Below are 23,249 nucleotides of genomic sequence, written 5' to 3' on the forward strand. Positions count from 1 at the left end.
AGCAGTTCTTTTGGCTTTAATAATCAGGTTTATGAAGAAAAACTTCATACTTGCAAACTTTGTGCAAATTGGGCAAGGATAGAAACACGTACAATCTGGCATAATGCAGTTATTGCAGCTACTGAGCATAGTTAAAATTAGGATAGCATCGGCTGAATTATTCGAGATATTACAGGTTCTGACAAGTAAAGAATTTTCAGAATCCTGCCACAAATAAGCTACATATTGTTTACTGACAATCTGTGAGATGTCATAACAAGCAAAAATTTAAAAAACTAATAAGCAGGCTTAAAATTAATAAATACAAATGTATTCTGACAATTAATTATACTTTCTATCTGCAAAATTTCCTCAACCTTAACACAAAAAAAGAAAAAAGTGAACTTTTAAGAAATTTGCAGGATTTCCCAGGTTAAAAAAACAGCTGGGATCCCAAGATCCCATTTGAGAAGCCCTAGTGGTATCACACCTGTAGAGGAGAGAACAACAGGTACAATAAGCACCCTATCCATCTTCCACAGATGCCTTATTTCCTAGGCGAGTTCTGTGTACTTGCTAATTTTTTCAGTGCACGCGTTTTGTACGTTGTGAGTGTTTGGAATGGATATGTCTATAATGTATCTGATTTTATTGTATTTGTCAATGAGTGTGATGTCTGGTCTGTTGTGGTAAATTGTTTTATCTGTGATTATGGCTCTGTCGTAGTACATTTTGTGCGTGTTGTTTTCCAATACTGTCTGTGGAATGTATTTGTAGTATGGTTCGTGGATGTCTACTAATTTGTGTTTCTTTGCGAGCTCTTGGTGTATTATATTTGCTACTTGGTTATGTCTGTGTAAATAATCTGTCTGTGCCAAGAGCTTGCAACCAGAGGTGATGTGTTGTATAGTTTCTGGCATGATGTGACATTTTCTGCATGTGTCATTTGTGAGTGTTGCATCTTTGAGTATGTGTTTTCTGTAGTTTTTAGTATTTATGACCTGATCCTGTATGGCAATCATGAATCCTTCCGTCTCCCCAAAGAGGCATCCCCGAGCTAACCAGCTGTTTGACGCAGTTTTGTCAACAAAATCCTGGGCCAGATCGTAAGGATGCCTGCCATGTAGTGCCTTTTGAGCCCACGATTGCTTAATGGTGTTTATGCTTTTTAGATGTTGTCATATCCATATATTTTGAGTGTAAATTTAATGGTGTGTTATTTGAGTTTGCTAGAGTTACTGCTTTATGTAACTGTGATGTTTCTTGTTTTTTGTAGAAAAACTGTGTCCGTATTTGTTTGTAGCGAAGGTTAACTATGTCAATCAGGCCACGTCCACCATCTTTACGTGGAAGGGTTAGTCTTTCTATGGCAGATTTAGGATGATGATGTTTATGCTTAGTGAGTGTTGTTGTTGTTTTCTTTTGGAGTTGCTCAAGATCTGTGTGAGTCCAATGTATAACTCCAAGAGAATATGTGAATACTGGGGTGACATATGTGTTTATTGCTTTAACTGTGTGTTTTGCATTTAACTCTGTTCTAAGAATAGCATTTAACCTACTTTGGCATTTAATTAATCTTTGCTTTATTTGTGCATGTTCTGTTAGTTTGGCTTGTTGGAATCCTAAATACTTGTAGAACTCATCCTCTTCCATGGATTCAATAACTCAGAGGTACCTCGACTTACGCTACTTGGAGTTACACGATTTTCAAATCTCGACAATTCGTCTTTTTGTTTGAGCACCACGCAACCCTTGATTACTCACTCCTCCCCAAACTATTGTTCAGCTTACATGTTCGGACGTGTCGCACGGAATCGACACATAGCTACAACTTATTTTGTCTTATTTATTTCTGTGTTTGTTATGTCTATGGAGACTTGACTCTACTATGTCATCCAAACAAAGTAGAACTGATTCTTCTGCATCAAACAAGAAAAGAAAAACTTTATCTTTAATAATGTTAACTTTACATTCCAAAGACTTAGATACAAAAATGAAAATATGTGAATTGGCAAAACTTAATCCTTTAGACCCAGTTCAATCAGATGATCGAATGACGGTTGGAAACTTGACAGAAGGCCTCAGTTTAATTAAAAAAAGAGGTTACAAATTTTAGAAAATATAGATTCCAATGAAGAGTGCATTTCTTCTACAAAACGAGAAATAAAAAAATTATTAGCATGCTACGAGGAAATTTTGCGGGAGAAAAAAATCTTTGAGCCGTCAGACGAATTTGTGAGATTTTAGGAAGCCTCCTATAACAAAATAACTTCGATTTACGATTTTAATAATATAATTTGTTATACATATGTATTATCTAAGATTTTATTAAACATTTTTTTCTAAATTATTGTTTTCTTTAGTCTCCGGCCCCAATTAAAAATAATTTGTATGTATTTATATGCGAAGTTATACCCCGACTTACATGAATTCGACTTACGCGGTTATCGCTCGGTCCCACCTATCACGTAAGTTTGGGATATTACTGTATATAAGATATAACAACAAAACCAGCATTGTCCGTTAATAACATTAATTAATGTAAAAGGATCTCCACATGCTAGACAATGAGTCCGCATCTCTATGGTTTATACAACCAGTTGGCATGTGCGCCTTGCAGATTTCCAATCTCTCAAGATGTTTGACCGTTTGCCTATTCGTCGTTGTTTTTATAATTGCCGCTTGATCCCATTGGACGTTAACATTCTTCTGTCTTGCATGTGATGCCAGCGCAGTGTAGTCAAGATTCTTACTGATTGTATATTTGTGCTCTTGAGCCTCTGTTTTAAACTGCACATCGTTGCACCCACATAAACAAGCTTGGAATTGAAACATTGGTTGTGTAAAGGCACCGAATATATACCCGTTGTTGAATTTCGATTCTCTTTCTTTTTATCGTTTCTTAAAAGTTTGAAAACAGTGGGATTACGTCGGTATACAATACGAAAATTATCAGACCTGGCAGTACATCTATGTATCTTGTTTAAAAAAAATGGGATGTAATTAAGCACTATTCTTTTTATATTTATTCGAAACACATTTTCTGTTCTATAGTTAATGTTGTATTTTTTTGTAACTGAGTAAGATCGTTAAAAGTGATTGAATACGTTATTATTTTATTAAATTTTGCTGGATTGATTAAGATATAGTTTATTTATAAGTAATTTAATTATTAGTGTTAGTAAAGTAGTGAGTAAGTAATTAGTAGCAGTCTAGTAGTTAGCAAAGCGGCAATGCGACAACATAGACTTTTGCGCAATTATTTAGAAAGTTAATTGAGTATTTGCGGATCCGCAGCACTGGATCCAACTGTATTGCTGGATGAGGGATCCAGCAATTGCAATCCCTAGTTGTGATGTTCGTGTTTTGTGCGTGTTTTGATTTTCTTGAAAATGTTTTTGAGCTGTTTCTTTAATTTGGGTATTATGTTATTTTTAGTGTATTGTGTCAGCCTGCCTAATTGCTGTCTAATGTCATTTATTTGTGTTTCTATTCTTCTCTGCCAGGCAGGCTTGTGATAGAACTGTGTTTTGTGTGTATCTGTCTGTGATTGTATTTTCAGTCCATGGTGTGTCACTACTGTGACTGCCCCAGCATAAACTAATGTATGAATGTCTGCGAGTGTAGAAATTGAATGAATGTAGTGTGGTATTAAGTGAGTGTTTACATAATTTACTGTTTTTCCTACTTCCTTTGACGTGTTGATTTTTGGTATTCGTGGTCGTTGTGTGGGATTGTACCTGTATATTTAGTGAGTGTTTCCTAAAATATAAGTGAGAGCGTATTAACTAAATCTATGTCAATGTTATCAGTGATGGATGAGGAAAGGTCTGTAGTATCATTAGTGGTAGTTGTTGTATGTGTGTTATTATCAATGCTTGTTGCTGGATTATCCTGACAGGTTACGTGATTTTCATTAATTTTAAATGTTTGTCTGTTGATGTATTTGATCAGCAACCTGTTGTTTGATAAGTTCAAGTGTTGTTTGTGGAATAAGGTTGTTGTGTATAATTGTTCTTTTTTGATCAACAACTCTTTATTTGGTCACAGTGAGGTTGAGGATATTGTTGTGTGAATCTGTAGTGTAGTTGTTGTCTGTATGCTGTCATGTTTGTTTCGAGTTTTGTGATGGTGTAGTAAGTACGGATGATAAACTCATTCATTTCTATTGTCCATTTCATCTGTTGGCATGGTTTTCCAGCCTTTGTGGTCTGTGGATGCATTGCCACAGAAACACCAAGGCTAGGTTGGTTCCTCACATCTGTTGAGTGCATTGCAGTAGCCATGCTTGGGCCTGTGCTGCTTTTGCCACTGGTAACCAAAGAAGACTGTGGCCTATTTTTCGAACGTGAGCCTCTGCTTAACCCACAAACGTGGACCCTGTTAACCCAGGCGATGTCCGAGCCGGTAACATAATTAGATCTGGTTACTACTGTGATAAATATCTCCACAAAATGTGGATGTGGTCACTCATAGCTTCATTTCTCCCCATAGACCTTACTGGCATGGGTGTCCTTACCAGGAGCTTGTGCTCCAGCCTGCATTGCTTTATGGTTCAGTAAAATTACTGGACTCTCCCACCACGATCAGGTGGTGACCACGGGAGAGTTATTATTATCATCATCATCAACCCATCTCAATTATGTTATAAGATCATTTATTTATATATTAATATTTAATTCCTTATTGAAACATGTCCATCTGTTAAAGTTATAGTATTTCTCAAGTCTATTATTATGAAAAAAAAAAGATTAAAACATACTAAATCAATTATGATAACTAAACAGAAAAATAATATAATGCAAAAGTTGTAGATCTGTATGAAAATTGAATGAAAAAAGAATAATTAAATTTTTGGATATAATTTTACAGAACATATCTTCTGTTCTTCAACTAAGAAAGCAAAATTGAGGTTTCTGAAACAAACATTTTATAAAATGCCTTGTTTGATGATGATAAGAAGATTAAACATTATGTATATTTTCTTAAAGGATATTAAATAAAAAGAGTAAGAGAATATTTGAATAATATTTAAAAAAATGAAAATATCTACCCAGACTTTTTTATGATAACATCAATTTTCTATTTCAATAAGAGGTAAGACTATTATATTTAGGATAACAAAAATTTCTAACTAAGAAGTACTGAAACAAACATCATTTGAGTGATTATATACCGAATCAATGTAAGAAGTTTAGTAAAGTATTAAGTTTTCTCAGACTGTGGAATATGAGTACTTATTAAAAATAGACCAAACAAGAAAGTGAATGATTAATTTTTTATAATTAAATTTTAAATACAATAATTATGTTAATGGTTCAAAAACATTAAATATTTTCAAAACAAAGCTGTTTCTTCTATAATGTTAGAATAAAATAATATTTTGGACTTGGAAAAAACTTATCTATGCTAAAATGTTTTTGAATGCCATCATATTACCAGCAATATTAACTTGCATTAAAATTTGTGCTGACATTTAAATAATAAATTATAATAAAATTTTATGATTTCATTATAAAACACATTGTTGATTTGATATTTTTAAGAATTTGCTTTGTAAAAATTGAATATATATATTTGTGAATTTTTTATGTAATAAAATTAACTTACATGAAGGCTTGGACAATTAAAGAAATTAACTTACAAAAACCAAAAACACTTGCATTTTTTTTTCTTAATTTCTATGTCATTTTTTGATACAGGATTATAGATTAAATAATTTGAAAGTGACTCATCTTAGATACATTGGGGGATGACAAGGCCACTACAACAACACCTAGGAACATTGCACATTGCAAAGGTGCAACACATAATGGCATTAACTGTCCATGCAGACACTTCAGAGTTACAGACCCTCATAAACCAGACATTACTCAAGGAAACCTACCATTCTTAAACATTTGGAAAAATTGTAGATTTTTAATGCCAACAGAAATAATATAGCCATCATTTACAGGTCAATGATACCCTATGTACCGTACACCCTGGAAAACTTTGTATGAAATCCAATATGGATAGGTGACCTTTAGGTATGTCAACTATACAATGTTCAATCAGAGGACATTTTAAAGAATTTAAACTCAGCAATCAATTGCACATGCTACATTTGTTTTTATTTAGAGAGTATCTGTTTTGAAGAAATCCAGTTAAAAGAGGCAGTAATTAAAAAGATTTCATAGTGTATAAAATAAACATTATAAAAAATTTGTTTAAAATATCAATCTGATTAAAATTTTAAATACACTCAAACCTGTTTTTGTGCGGTCTATTTTTGTGCAATTTTTTATTTGTGCGATTTGTTTTGTGTGGTATATGAATTTCAATCAAATTGGTATACTGCACAAAACACATTGCACGTATAAAAAAAATCGCACAAAAAAAGACCGCACAAAAACAGGTTTGAGTGTATTTGATAAAATAGTTTTTATTAACCAGTCATGGTCTTTATGTAGTTTTATACTCATGCATTTTCATATCAAAATAGACATTCCTTTTTCAATAAAATAGTTACCATATACATATTTTCATCAATAATGTTTTTATAATACCAAGATCTAGATCAATGTGTAACTATTTATATGTGAGATTTGTCACCTTGGTTTTATAGATGGAACGGTCTTGTATGCAAGTCTTGGGTAACAGGCTGGATTATTAAGAAATGATGAGATTTGTTGGGAAAAATCATTCTACATGATTTATTACACTTAACCATTTATTAGAAGGCACAACAGCTTGTACAAACAGTATACATTTAACCACAAATTCACATCTCTTGTCCCAAGCATGGAGCTTTAGTTCAAGTCCAAACTTTAAGTCACTTCAGTCATTGGACAGCATACAAACATTTCTCAGAAGGTGAAGAATAGTATATACTTTGCACTTTGGATTAGGATAATATTCCAGACAAAGAGAACTGTAATTCTGGAGTAAATCTTGCTGAAGATGGTCAGCTGCATAAATCCACTGGAGCAGAAGAAGGAAAAACCCGGGGACCTAGATGACTGGGATAACAGATGCCAGGACTGGATAACTGATGGAAAAACAGACCAGTGGGGAAACAAATGATGACTAAATAAGAATGGATTGCCTTGTTGATTCTCGTATGTACAGTACTATCTAACATGCATGTAGTACTTAAGTGACTTGTCTATCATCTGCAACTGAACTAGGTACATTTTTCAAATTTTAAATACCATTGCGGTACTCAAAAGGAACCAATTTGATTTAAACAACATTTTGCATTCTGATTTCATTGCGGTATTTGAAAAAACTGATCTGATGATGTGATGAAGACATCTTGAAAAGCATTTAATCAAGAGAAGAATTTATGTGATTTCTATATTTACAGTGATCTAGGTATTGGTATTTCAATATATGGAGTCAATATCGAAAAATGTTATAAATCTTTTTAATAAACTAAATACTTTAATTGTTTTAAGTTTAATTTTGTTAAATTGTGTAACATACATAAATTTAATTTCAATATAAAAATATCATATACCAAAAAAAAAAAAAAAAAAAAACAAAATTTACTCAATAATTTACTGCAAAACTACTACTACTACTACTACTACTACTACTACTCACATTTTCATATCATAACAAATGTTTATAAATCTGTCGTCTTAAAGCGCTTCTTTATTGGACTGCAATTTGAAAAAATTGTAGACCTATAAATTTCCACTATCGTCAGACTGTCTGTCCTTCCTTCCTTAATCTCAAGAATGAAGTTAGTTAGATGAAAGCCAAGACCAGATGTGGAAAGATTATAGAGGAGGAGGCCGATTAATTATATACAAACGTCCAGTGCAAACCGGAAGTCATGTTATTTCAATTCAAAATTTTTCTCCAAATGGAATTAGATAGATGACAGGCATGACTCAATTGCTAACAGGTAAAGTTTACAAATTTCCAGCATTTTGGAACCTTCAGGAATTGAAAACTGGAAATTGTATTTCCCAAGAATTCTCAATAATTCCTGAAATAATCTTTTATATTTAATTTTCGTTGATCATCTGTAAGAATGGCTATAACAATAATAACAATAAATGTTAATAAACAGAAATGCTGTGATGGTAGATTCTTCATAAAACTAGCCATTGGTCCTCTAGACAAAATTTGCAGTAATTCAGCTTCTTTCATACATTATTTTCAAGTCTTGCTTTGAATATAATTTGATTATGTTTTTGTTAAGTAAACACCAACTGACAGTAATTTAAGCTATTTCAAAAAACTAAGTAATAACTTGTAATATTAACATATTTGTAAATGAACAGGTAAAATTATATAAGATAATGTCATAATTTTATTCAAAAATTACAAAAAACTGATTCAAAGAAGTTCAGCTAATTCAAATCCAGATAACTTGAAGCTATGTTTTTTTGGTCCCTTGAGTTTCAAAATAACGAGGTTTACTGTACATCGCAATCATCAGCTGCAAACAAACTGATTGCATGTGGTTGGTAGTATCAGCCATCACTTTGTTTCTGTTCTCCATGATAAACCGTTTCCACAGTGTGTTTACAGAGAGAGAGAGAGATTTATTTTCACAATGCAGGATTTGACTACAATATTTCTCTGTAAATACAAACTGTTTTCTGTTCTCCATGATCAAATGTGCTTGATTTACAAGAGCTAAAATTAGCTGATCACATTTTATCTGATTCCTTTGTTGTATATGTATTTCTGGTGACGTAATGTTGTAACACACATAACTTTACATAGTAATAAATAGGAAAAATGTCTAAAAGATATGTTGTGAGTAGTGTATTTATTTCCCATTGTGGGTATTACTGGGTTCTAGGAGCCAATTTTCTCACTTTCCTGACCAAGTTTTCTCAGCATTTGGGAACAGAAAAATCAAAAATAATTCCCAAGAACAGACAGAAAGGAATTTTCATCCAGAAACCCTACTAACAGGAAAAGTATGATGTACAAGGGCAAGACCCTACTAACTTGATGTGGAGAGCATATATTTTAAATTAAATAAATTGAAAATATGATTAAAAATTGCATCTTGGCATTGTGATGATGTCACAATAAATAATTGCTTGTTAATCATTGTATATTTTTGGATCATTGCAATATCAGAACTATAAAGAATAAAACATTACAATCACATTTCATAACAAAAAAGAGTCTACTTAGGGTATTATATAAAACAAATGAGCCTAAGTAGACTTTTCTGTTATGAAATGTGACTATAATGTTTTAATCTCTGTTGTATAATTAATTCTGTAATTTATTACATGATCATGGATCTGTGATTAATAAACACGTGTAAAGTAGAACCTCGATTATCTGGATTGTTCAAAATAAACAAAAATTGTATGAATTTGCTGATTTGCACTTGGGAAATTGTGACACTGTTTATGTATGTACTGTACGTGATGGAATGCATGGAACAAAATTTTGAAAAGACCATTAGTAAATTTCAGTAACAGTAGAAAGTGGTATAGGAGACATTGCGGAAGCAATAGCACAAATTTCAATGTGTGCTGAATGTGACGAAGAAGATGTAACCGAGTGGTTAAATTGCAATGCAAACAATCCTGGATTCCAAATTTTGAATGGTGAGGAAATAATTAAAGAAATATCTGCCTCAGATGAACAAGTTCGAGAAGACGAAGAGATTTGCGAAGTAAGAGATATTGGTCCTACACATTCTGAAGCTTTTCAGTGCTTAGATGTCGCCGTGAAGTGGTTTGAGAGCTAAGAAGAATTTAACTCAGGACAACTTATGTGTGTTAAAAGTATTTGCAACTTAGCAGCTTCGAAAAGAACAGCTAACTTTACTGGTAAACAAAAATCATTAATTGAATTTCTTAATAAAAAATAATTTAATATTGAAGCTATATGTAAATCTAGACAAATAAAAATTATTCATACTATATGCACTGTCAATTATTATTATTTTTGATTATCCGGACTACCTTCATCCCCAATTAGTCCGGATAATAGAGGTTCTATTGTATAAATGAATCTACACTGTCTTTATTATATAAGTTGGTGTTAAATTTTTAAAACAAAAGTAGTAAACTTATAATGTAAATAAAAACATGACGAAAAGTTAAATAAAATGCCAATTAACTATTTTATAAGAAACAACAGAAAATATTAAATGAAGGAGACATGTTTAAAAATAATCTTTTAAACAGGTAAGTAAATATTCAGAGTTAATTAAATTTCAGTTTTAGAACTAGTTTAGGTTCATCAAAAATTCTGTTTTTAGATATAATGTGTTTGTATTATCTGAAAATGTATTCCTTTTGAAAGAAAAATAAAAATTTAGCTTATGTATTTTAGCAGTGACTTTTTCATTCAAATTTTTTATCAGCCAGATATTACAGTTTCCAGCTTGCTTTCATAACAACAATATCAGTTTATAGATGATTAGAGTATGAAATAAATATTATGAAATATATTCTCTGTAATAATGTAGTAATAATGACTGATATCAAACGTTTAAAATGTGATTGGTAGAATCATATTTAGTAAGAAAACCTTTTATAAAGAAAATTTCAAAAAGGTTAAGTAAAACTGTATTACTTACTTTTTCTTGCATGTGATAATTATTTATATAATTTAACATTAAATTTAATTTGAACTTTATTGAAAGCAAAATTTGCAACTTAAAATATATATAAGTATATATACAATAAACTTAGCCTATAGTGTATTTATTTTATATTAAAAATAACTTTATTACTTAAATTTTTAGTTTTGATATTCTATATTATTTGGAACCACCTTATGCATAACAATTAAATTCTGTTTGAAACACATTCTCGTATAAATTAATAAATTGGTTTTTACATATTTAATCATTTAAAAATAGCTCAATTTTCAACTTATTACTTTTTATAGCTATCAAAGTATCCAAAGTGTATTTCAAATTTATACATTTTTAAAAAAATGTGTAAAAATGATATGAAATTATGAATTTAATTATATGAAATGAAAAATTTTGAAAATTATAAAACTGATAAAGAATTTGAGATATGATTATTTCAAATATCAAATTAATAGCTGGATTCCTTTATTATGCTATTAATGCAAAAATTTAAAAGAAAAATAAAAACCAACCTTATAATTAGTTCAAAAAGTTTATTATATATATTCAATTATAAAAAAATTATTAAATTCTGAAATTTGAAGTATTAAGTCTAAATTAGTAACTTATATGTTAAACCAAAAAATTACTTTTAAAATATGGTACCTTAATAATAATAAGGTACTAGTACCTTATGGTACGGATACATAATAGGCACAAGTTAAATTGTGTTTTGTACCATACTAAAGTGTTACATGAGTACTCAACAAACTGCTTAACTTTTATATCTATGATTTGATATCCTTATTTATTTAAAATCTAAATAAATATTGTTTTATACTTGATGCCATTTTACTCTGTAATGAGTGTTTCAGTCTTCTTATTTAACAATAAAATGATTGTAATTGAAGGACACCTAAAATTTGATGATCAAAAACATGACACTTCCAAATTTGACAATCTCAATTTCATGTTATATTTTAAAGTTATGGGTATACTATAGATTACTCCCTATGGAATTTCGTGTGTTTGGGTATATATCTGAACTCGGGACCAAGACGAGTTCAACGATACTCTACTTTTGGACCGGAGACGAAAAATAAAAAAGTTATCATACTTTTTTCCGGCGATCATGCGATGATAGGGAGTCGCATCGCTCTCCACTAAGTCGGCCTCGCTATCGCAATCGGGAGTCGCGTGCTTGCCGTTAAAATTGCCTTTAGTAGACGTTTTCTCCTTTTTTTTACTTTGTTCAAGAACTACCGTGAATCGATCACTAGTTTAGCACATGGCGGCGTGTGGTGGCTCCCATACGAAAGGTCAGTCAGGCTGCCATGTTCACTGCCATAAGTAACATTAACTGAAATGGTGATCGCGCGATGATCGGAAGTCGCATCGCTCTCTCTGCTTTCATATCGCATGTTTAACGCTCCGGGAGATGACCGTAGTCAGACGTCAAGGTTTTCAGACTTTACCGCAAGATGGCAATACTAGCAATTACAGTGCCGTCTGCATGAGAGCATTAAAAAAGTATGGTAACTTAAAAAGTGTGATAACTTTTTTATTTTTGTCTCCGGTCCAAAAATAGGGTACCGTTGAACTCGTCTCGGTCCCCTGAGTTCAAATATATAATCAAAGTCCTGAAATTCCATAGGGAGTAATCTATAGTACACCCAAAGTTATTACATATATTTATTAAATATGAATACTAGAACAGTATAAAGATAGTTAAACAACTTATTTTGTGTTATTGGTTAAAACAGAAAATGACAAAATAGCTACTAAAACTGTTTAAATGCTAATTTTTAAATTAAACATTTTATTTTTAAATATAAATATGATTTTATTAATATTCACTGCTTTTTTTGGTAATAAAATTATTCATTATATTGTAGAAAATATTTTTAATTTTAGCATTTGGTCTAAAAATCAAATATTTGGCCATGATGGGAACTTATTAAACAACAATGTAATTGGATAAGTTCAGTAAGTTCCTTGTGTAATCATTAACTTTAATAGTTAGTTTAATCTCGAGGTAATTACGTGTGAGAAAATAGAGCAGCTAACGTACTAAATTTTGGTCATTCCAAACATTTGGTCTGTTGATAAAAAATACTTAGCATTATTATACTTTAACAAATAGGTATCAAAATCATTTTGAATTGAAAGTAAACGAGGTTATTTAGAACAGCGGTCAACAACCAGTGGTTTGTGAGAAAATGTTGGTTGTCTGTGGAGGAATTTGAACATTGATCAACTCAATGATACATGAAGTATTACAAAAGAAATGTAAAATGCTTGGTTGCTTTTTCTCCCTCATTGGGGTATTTTTTTATTCAAATATAAAGCCAAACACAAAATGACTATTATCAATAAATAATGTTAAGAGTGCAATTGTTGTCCTTCGTGGAAAAGAGCCAAGAATCCATAAACTTATTTCAAACCAGCTGCAACAAACTTCACACTAATTTCTTATAATTAAACAAGTGAATTTAATATTAATAAAGTAAAATAAAGTGAAATGGAACTTTTATGCTCATTATTCTATAGGTGTTTGTATTGTTTAAAAAATTCATGATAGTGGTCTGTGGAATTCAAAATTGAGTTTAGTGGTCTGTGAGGTCAGAAAGTTGACAACCACAGATTTAGAAGAAATGAAAGTATAGAAAAACAATTTATATGAAATATTATTTTTTGTCACTTAGATATTGAAACAAGCAACAATATCCACATTTATACATTATATATATATAAGATGATTATCAAAAAGATAAAAATAAAACTATCACATTACATGTAATGGAATAGTTGTCCACTATTGACAAAAGTCCATGAAAACAAATATTAATAACAAACTTACAATGTATAGAATGTATTAAAATATTATAATGTGCATTGAGTGATTTATGCTCATTACCTTATTGATTCACTGACCAAACCTTTTAATGTGCTCTATTTTCAAATAAAAATGTTTTTGTCAGAAATTTTTCTGTTAAATGAAGGGACCAAGGGCATCCAGATGGAAAAAATGGGGCACTTGCCCTCCATTGGAATCGAGTAAAAATTTCACAAATAATAATATTAAAAGTGTTTGAGATATGTAACCTCGCATCCATGACTGTATTCTATAATCTGTTTGTGAAAAAACCCCAGAAAATTTAATAAGTTTTTATTGGTGTAATTATTTATCCCCTGGAAAATTTTTTTGCAGATGCCCCTGGAAAGGTTCTCTTTTATATATATAAAGAAGAACCTTTCCAGGTATTTGTTTTATTATATAATAAAACAAATATATGTTGTATATATAATACATGTATTAGAGGAAGTATTTTAATAAGGTATAATTGATTTATTAATAAAATTGCTTATCCAAAATTTTAGTGTGACGTTTTTTCTAATAATAAAATTTTTTACAATAATAAATAAGATTGTACTGTTTATTCTGATTGTTAATATTTTTTGCTGATAAATAGGAAAATGTGCTTTCATATACAGTAAATTTTTCCACTGCTGATATCATTAATAGAAACAACCTCAATACTGCATTAAACTTTTTATATTTATAATCTTTCTATAAGAAGTCAAATAAGCAGTTTTATATAAATCTTTTAATTAGATTATAAAATATTAACTTCAAATATTGTTAGTGTAAGTAAAAATAAAGGATTAGATTTAGAATAAACAAAGTATAAATGCAAAGTAATCGAAGCTATAATCATTAAATTTGAAAAATTATAATTTTAGATATTTGCATTATTAAATATTAATTCTTCGAGTTAATTAAATTTAACTTACGTTTAGAAGTAGCTCTGCATGTATAGGGAAGCAGCGCTGTCCTTATTCTGTGTCATATGATGATTTGGATCAAAAATATATCAAGATTGCCCTGGAGTAATACTTTCAAGTAGTGTCAAAACGATTATTATTCAGTTCTATTTCTTTGCTAAAAGTTATATTCAGAAAACGTAAAAATTATTTGCGTATCTAAAAATACAATAAAAAATTATCTAATTAATATTTGTTTGTTATCGAATAAATTAAATTTCAAACCGTGAACGAAACAGCAAGTAGTACTAGTATTGGAAAGTCGCTTTACGTAATTTCTATTGTTAAATATATTTAAAACACCTGTATGACGTAAGAAATGTAAATTAGTAAAACTAATCGGAAACTTGACATTTCTATCAATTGTTTTAACTCTCGAAGAAATGTTGAAACGTCTGGTTTATTAATTAAACAACGAAAGTGTTTTGTTTCCTTATTTAATAACTCTAGTTTATTTAATGCAATCGGTCGTTTTTCCGAGAATGTAAGGTAAATATTTAGAAATAAAAAAAAGTTTAAGATACTTTTATGGCCAAAAATATCACAAGGATAAGGTTCGTTCGGTCATGTGTTCCCTTATCGGATTCGAATTGTTGATTTGTAGGTCATCCGGCCGTTACGCTGTATTCATTAAACGATAAAAAGATTTTAAGAAATATTCCTCGTGTCTTATAATTCTGCTTTTAGTAACAGTCATCATCATATGTGATGTGGCGTGACGTCACGATCGATTCTCGTGACATCACGCGCAAAGTCACGCGCGCGTAATTTCAAGTGTTTGTTTTCTGTATTTGGAAAACTCGATAAATAGTTGGAAATTTAAAAACAACATTTCTAAGAGATTATATATCGTAATATCTAACATTCCGATTTTTATTTAAAATCATCGAATAAAATTAAATTAATCGTAGGGTAACGCTACTGTTCAGAATTTTTAAAAATTTATTGGCGGTAAACAGACTTTTCATAGCACGTGTTGAAAAGTCGCTTTATTCTGTAGGTAGTGTTTCGGAATTCTTCGGAGGTACTTGTTTGGTGAACTTGTAAGATGAAAAGTATTGTTGCTGCTTTGCATTGTTCGAAAATTGATCCCGTATGAATCGATTTATTTATTATTGTTAATTTATATCGGATTATAATTTAGGTTAAAAGGTTTTAGAAAAATAATGTATATTTAGATTTATAGATTGCATTGTTTTTAAAACGATCGCTTTAATATAATATTTTGAATGCGTAATGATTTTTAAATTTATTTAATCTCTCGTAAAATATTTTTATTACTTTATGAATTATTTTACAGTTTTAAAGATTTAATACTTGATTTTGTGGATAAAATCGATTTTTAAATTATGATAATTCAACAAAAGTATAACACTGATTTTTATTTTGATATTTGAATAAATGCTAAAAGATTTATTTTCTGAAATTTTTATTATTTCTATATTTTAAGAACAAGTCAACATAGTTTAGAATATCTGTAATTTTTCTTAAAATTTAAACTGTATAAAACAATGGAAAATATACTTTATATATAAAGAGTGTAAAGTTTGTTTAAACTGTGGCTTAAATTTAAAATTTTTAGAATCGTAATATGTTTATAATATTAAAAATTACTTTTGTTATCTGCAATTATAACAAATAACTTACATATGTAATATCAGTTTATTACTATGATTTTGATAGGAAGGAATAGACAAATATTTTGTAATGATTTTTGGCAAGCATATATACAAAAGACAATCAAACATTCTCATACTTGCAAATTTAAACTGTTCTTGTAGCATGAACAGTTTGTTCAAAAGTACTAGAACATTAGATCTTTTATATAAAAATATATGTGTTAATATGAATTTAAGATTTGCTATTTGCACATGCTTTTTGAGTTTAAGTTGCCATTAAATGTAATTTGTCCAGAAAAACAAATTTATCTGTATATATTATTTCCCTCATTTAGTTGCAGTTTTAATAATTTTAGGTTTTTTTTTAAACTCAAAATCTGATTAAAATAACTTTGTACAGTATTCTACATTAGTAAGTTGAAAATGAATGAGTCCAGCGGTCTTCATATCCTGAACATTGGGAGTTTGGTCATGGGTTCACACCTCGCTCAGACAGCTGGTCTTGTGGAGTTTTCTGGGTTTTCTCCATGTCTGTAAAGGCCACCACACACGTTCAGGAAATCCTTTGAGGAATAACTGTGCAGGCCTGGCCTTGAGTGTTGAGGCCTCCTGTTAGTGTGTGGAGGAAAACTGTATAGTTTTCCCCCACAGGTTTTTTGTTTCTACTCTGGCGGCCCATACAAGGCCGCCAGAGTGGAAACAAAAAAACTATGATTTTCCTGCACAGTTTTGGACTGTGCAGGCCAACTGTAATGTGTGTGCTGTTGTGTTGTTTAGTTGTGAGGTCGCTGAGTAATGAGAACAATGTCTCGTGAATGTTTGGAAGAATTATTTTCTATAACCTTTTTAACTTTTATTATTCATAACCTGAAAAATTAATTTTTCAGGTTATAAATAATAAAAGTTAAAAGTTAAAATTATTTTCAATCAAAAATTTCTCAAGTAAATTAAAATTATAAATAATTTTAATTTTAATATTTAGAAAACTTCTCAATTCATTTTTTTTTTTTTTTTTTTTTTTTTTTTTGTTCTAATATTGGAATAAATTAAAACACAACAATTTGAAAATAATATTTTGACAATATGACAAAGTAAAATAGGGAAATAGTTTAATATAATAATTATTTAAATTATATTTGTTACTTATTTATTAAATATCTATACAATGTATTGATTTTGAAAATATCTATTTTTTGTTCAATTAAGAATTGTTTGTAAGATAGAATGTTGCAAAAAGAACAATGGTTTTTAAAATATCTGTGGTAATAACAATCTTTTTAATATTATCTGATCTTGGACACCCAAGAAGTTCGGTGTCTAAATAACTGTAGTTCCAGTTTTTAAAACGAATTTTTTTCCCTCTATATATCCACCTTTAAATAAAAATAATTCTTTATAGGTTGAGAAATAATTTAATAAGTTTTGTAAATTACTATGTTTGATCAGCCAGTTATATCCAATGGTTTTTTGTCTATAAAATTTAACCCATGAATGTTTTTGGTAGTAAAATCGACTTGCCATGATCTTTTGCTGGTAATTGATGCTTCTTAACAGAATCTATATCCCAAGATTTTTCTTTAAAAATTAATTTTGATCTGAAATAATGCCATTAAAAAATTATTCATATGAAAAATTAATTTTGTGATCAGTGCTACCCAAACCACTACTATTACTCATTACACAGACTTCTACGCACATGTTTTTTTCCATAAGTTTTAATACAATCTGTTGCCAATAAACATCCAAGAACAGCCAGTATGTCGTCATTAGATGCCATGGTCGACTGACTGAGAGATTTTTCTTCTTGTGTGTGGGTGACAGGAAATTCTGAATTTCCTCAAGGCCAGGCCTTCACAGTTATTCCTCAAAGGATTTTCCTGAATGTGTGTGGCAGCCTTAATGAAAGATCTTCCAGAAGGAATCCCCATAGGCAGATCGCCCAAAAGTGTTGCGTTGCCATAACTAACTAAACAAACAAACAAACATAGAAAATGAAATATATATGTGTGTGTGTTTTTTTTCTTTTCTTCTATATTAAAACTAATGAAAGGATTAAAAAAATATAGTTTTTCTGCAATTTGCAAAAAAATTAAGAACAAATATCAGAAAATCGTGTTTGTTTACTTTTACTTTTACTGATTACTTGTGATTAAAAATTTTAATGTATGTTATATCATGTTAATTGTATGCAAAATTAAAATAATAATTATGATAATTTTATCATAATTTTTAAAAGTTGAATAATCCAAGTTGCAATAAAGATTTGTATATTTGATGATGTGATGTTTTATTTTATTACTTTTTGATGTAGCAGCATTATATTTATTATATAATATATTATTATTTTGAAATTAATTCTGAATTTTTTTTTTATTTATAATTCTGTTTATTTAATTATATTCACATTTAAACATTTAGAATTTCACTTGAGATAAGTACTGTTGAGTAATTATCAACTTCAAATATTTATAAAAAGACAGATATGATTAAATAATTTTATGCTCTAATTGATAAACTAAATGTAATTTCTGGTTATTAGCATATGTTTCAACACAATTATCCATGACAAGCAAGCATGTTATTAACTTATTGTTATATTTTGAATTAATCAAAATTAACAGGATATGTGCATACATTTGACATATGACAACAGTAATTTTTTTTTTTTTAAATCTAACAATCCTGAAATTATCTCAATATTTTGTATACTTTAAGCTTCAGAAATTTCCAGTTTTCATTTTAATACTTTAACACATTACAAAGATTATAAATAATGATTAATCTTAATGCTATAGGGACAGATAATTTTTTGACCCTCTTAATTTTTATCTAAAGTTTTACTAACCAGTGAAAGTTCTAAGTCCATGTTTCTAATTGATATCAATTTCAGTTTGTCGATATAGGTGAAGATACACTTGTTCCTGACGATTTTACAGAAACTGAAATGCAAACTGGAATGTGGTGGCGTCATCTAGTGGCTGGAGGTGTAGCAGGAGCTGTATCTCGTACTGGAACAGCACCATTAGATAGGTTAAAGGTATTTCTTCAGGTAAGATTTATCATTTATTATTTTTGTCTTTTCAAAATTGCAAATGACAGCATGTACAAACTTTAGTAATATGTACAGTACATAACTTAATACATTTAATGCAAGATAAATTTATAATCAATGAGGTTAAAGGATTTATTGAATCATTATTTTTTTTCCATTAATATAAGTAACTAATTTTTTTTTGTAATGAATTAATAGTTAAAATTTATTTTATCTATTAAAGTAGTGATTTTCAATCTAGTTTAATGCATGATACCCTAAAAAACTGAAGTAGGGATACTGGTGGAAGTTCTTTGTATCTCATCTCCACTAAAGCTGAATTAGCATTTCTGGTATCTTAATCTAAAACATTTATTTTTCAGCTAAATTTATATAACATGGAAAAGTATTGCAATTGTGTCAAATTTGATCCTCCAGGGCTTTAGCAAATCTTGACATTTTGAGACCCCCTGAGCCCAAAAATGTAAAAAGTTAAAAATTCTGTGTTTGTGTGTGTTGGCATCTATTTCATTTAACTTCTCAGATTGGGGTAAAAATTAAGAAATGAAATTTGGTATGGTAACTTGTATATAAGGGACATTGATACTATAAAATTTTGGTCATTAATGGTTAAGGAGATCATGTCATATCTTAAGTGGGGCTGGATATAATGAAACTTTTACTCTTTACTGGCTTCTACAAGTTTTTAAAAACTTATCTCTACTCTCAGAATTTTATAATAATTAATGAGATGTTATTAATAAATAACTTTTATAACAGATGGCACCACACACAATTTTAACTTTGTGCTAATGTTTTAGTGTTTCTTAAACACAAAATAATCCAGAAACATGTTGCATAACTTTTCTCAGCAAAACCAGGAAAGTTACATGCAACATTTGCCAGATTTTTTTTATCTACTAATGAAATATTAAAATGCTTCTGGAGTGAAGCATCAATGGATTGTCTGGTTACTATCAGTGATTGAATGGTTAATGATGAATGTGATATGTACACATTTAAGACACTCAATAAATTTTTTCTGCCATTACACATTTTCATCTTGCAGAGCTTCTTACATCCTTCCGAAATACTTCAGGGTTTGTGGATCCATTTTGAGAAACACTGCATTGAAGAATGATTTTTAAAGTTTAACAGATTTTTAAATAACATTGAGCTAGAGGGATTTTTAGTAATTTTAGTTATATACAGGTTGTTAGAAGTATGACCCGAAAGAAAGACACGTACACGTGTTGATCAATTAAAATAATTTTAATTTTGCATTGGAATAAATAGTACAAATTCTTTATGGATTCCCGCTGTTCCTCGGTGTTCGTGTCGTAACCGTAAATCTGCGAGTACAGTCCTGTTACAAATGCTGCCCGACAATCCTACTTAACTAATGCGCGCGAATTTTAATCGGACTTAAACTAATAGGAAGGGATAGAAGAAAAAAAGGAAGTAAGAAGGATTATAGGATAGATGGGTACCCAATTCCTTGGCTGTTGTTGGACACAGATCCTTGTCTCGATCTATAATGCTCGTATGCTCGTACAATGACGGTTTCTTCCAGTTTCCGGTTTCTCTCGTACAATGACGGTTTCTTCCAGTGATCGGATTCTCTTCTCGATCTGTTCCTTTTGGCCCTGTTCTGTAGAGCTCGCCAATTTCTCACCCTTGAGGTTCGCAGCCACATGTCTTTCCTCGTTCGTGTCCAGCCAAAGAATGTTCAGTGGAACGCTCCTTTTCCCTCCAGGCTCATCGTCGTCTATTGTTTTCCCCTACCTCCTGGTGGGCTACGGGTAAGTCCGAGTTTTCAGAAGTTCGAGACAATGAGACAAAGAAAATTGGAAAGAAGGATAGATTGATAGAAATAGAATATAAATTAAACTAAAAACTATACATAAAATAAGGTGTACAGCCACAAAACTATACATAAATAAAGGCGTACAGCTACACAGGTATCCCTCACTTAACCCTTTCCATGCGGGTGATCTACAGCAAATAATTGAGTGGAATTCATCATGCGGCGCATTTTTTGCAGTTTTTGGATAATTTTTAAATCGCGATATTTCACTTCAAAATCACGCTATGTTTAATCTGTTTTTTGTGTTTGATTAAGAACATATCACAGTTTACGATTGTTTAATTTTTAGTTTAATAGAAATTTAAAATAATATTAAAATTTGACACTTACGAACAAAAGAAAAAATAATTAATTTACAGAAAATCGCTAAACTTTGTACATTTCTTAGTTAGATACATCTGTCTTCTTTTAAATAAAAGAAACCGCAGCTCTCTAGCTAGAGCGGGGGAGAAGTTATTGCTATTATTTACACTATGTCTCTAATTACTTGGCAGGGAGCGGAGTCGATTGTTATTGTAAAGCAACACATAAAAGTTTATCATTATTTTACCGAAATATTTATGGCCCAGGGGTGGTCACAAAACACTTTTTGGCTTAAAGAAAGTTAATTGACCTACAGAAGAGCGAAGCAGAGCTAAGATCGCTGGAAAATCGAATATAACGTAAAATAATCAAATTTTTTTGATTAATTACGCCTAAAGGCGTATGCCGCATCACGAATTAACGGCAAGTCACGTGACATACGCCTAAAGGCGTATAACCGCATGGAAAGGGTTAACATGCAAAATTAATTGCGGTAATCCCTTTATATGTGTGGCAAAAGTTACTTAATGCAGCTTTAACAGCTTTCTTTATTTACTTAGAAAAACATGGAAATGGATATGTTTTTCTCAGTAAAAAAGGTGTTTGTGAATTTGCTATTTTCATGATTTCTGGTATAGATATGTAGTTCAATTATAATAGTTGTGAAATTTTGAGGAGACATATTTCGCTCTAAAAAAAGAAATCTATAGACAGACCATGGATACTTGTATGCCAGACGATATCAAGGTTGTTCAATTTGCTGTCATAAGAAGTCCACAGGATTCAGCTGACTTCACTCAGTATCTCTACATGTGCATCATTCAAGTGTTCAAAGAATACTCTCACTGGACTTAAACTTCTGTCAGTATAAGTTACAAATAGTTTACCAACTGCAACTTAATGATCATTGAATGTGTTGACAATTTTGTAAATACATTATGGCAACAGTGAACAAGAATGTCAATTTCCTTAACAACCTGTGGATGTTGTACAAAGCCCACTTCCAGTTGAATAGATTTGATTTCTGTTGAAATGTTAAGTCGTGCAGAGAAGGTGGTCAGTCATCTACCTAATGTTAACTTCAAGAAATAAAATGTTTGTGTGAAATTAATTAGTGGCATACTCTGTAGTATTAATTTGAATTAATAAATGTTTCTAAAGTATTCTCTCCCATTAAGCTTCATTCCAAAATTTCCTATTCTTTTGAGTCGCCCTGTACAATAGCATGCATAGACGATGAAGACAGTATTTAAACTGCACATAATGAAAAAATGCATTTTTTACAGTTATCATTAAATAATGTAGGAGTATAAATATAAAAAAATAACTACTTAAAAATAAATTTAAAAGTTTGTAGTATAAATATTACATTTTTATATTTTATTATTAGTATAAATTTGAATAGTAAATCATTTGACTTAAAATGCCATATTTCGTAGAATCCAGTTTCAATTCTCAGAGTTGGAGGAAATATAGAAAGTTTAAACATCAACTTTATAATCCCTTAACGTACATGTTAAATCTTTTTTTTAGAATATGTAACTGCATTCTCTGTAAATAATGATAAGTTACTACTCTGTTTGTATTTAATGATAAAATAAAATACTTACAGATTACCTCCTCATGCGCAATCATTTACAAGTATCATGTTTTAAATATTAGATTGATAGTTTGTTTGATGATAACCGGGTGAAGTTTATTTCTAGGCAATTATACAATCAAAAATCAAAACTCTGGATAATATTAAATAAAGAAGTTTTATATTATGTAAATATTTTTAATAATAATATTATAAATAATAAATGTTATTTTATATTCATTTTAACAAATAAGCTTGCCCTAATTGATGATAACTTATCAGCAAATAATTCTAATAATGATTAAATATGATTACTGGAAAAGGCAAAATTTGGAATATACAGTCAAACCTGTTTTTATGCGGGGGATAGGGACCGCATTAAAAAAAACGCATTAAAAAAAATCTCGCGAAACTTCACGAATGGCTGTAAATAATAGTTTTCGCAACACAATTAAAAAATAATTTTTTTATGCGGTCAACAGGGACCGCATAAA

General features: G+C 30.1%; 1 protein-coding gene across 2 annotated transcripts in view; it reads left to right on the forward strand.

Moving 5' to 3' along the window:
• SCaMC (Short Calcium-binding Mitochondrial Carrier) overlaps positions 1-23,249 on the forward strand; it is a 102,061-nt gene that overhangs the window by 53,501 nt on the left and 25,311 nt on the right. For both annotated transcript variants that reach the window (XR_010881171.1, XM_067273770.1), the window contains exon 5: positions 18,866-19,024. Coding sequence is in view for 1 of the 2 variants with exons in the window: in XM_067273770.1 (XP_067129871.1) it covers positions 18,866-19,024 (159 nt within the window). In the remaining variant the exon portion in view is untranslated. The remainder of the gene's footprint in view (positions 1-18,865; positions 19,025-23,249) is intronic.

This window comes from Centruroides vittatus, unplaced genomic scaffold (assembly GCF_030686945.1).
Source record: "Centruroides vittatus isolate TY-2023 unplaced genomic scaffold, ASM3068694v2 contig_488, whole genome shotgun sequence".
NCBI lineage: Eukaryota > Metazoa > Arthropoda > Arachnida > Scorpiones > Buthidae > Centruroides > Centruroides vittatus.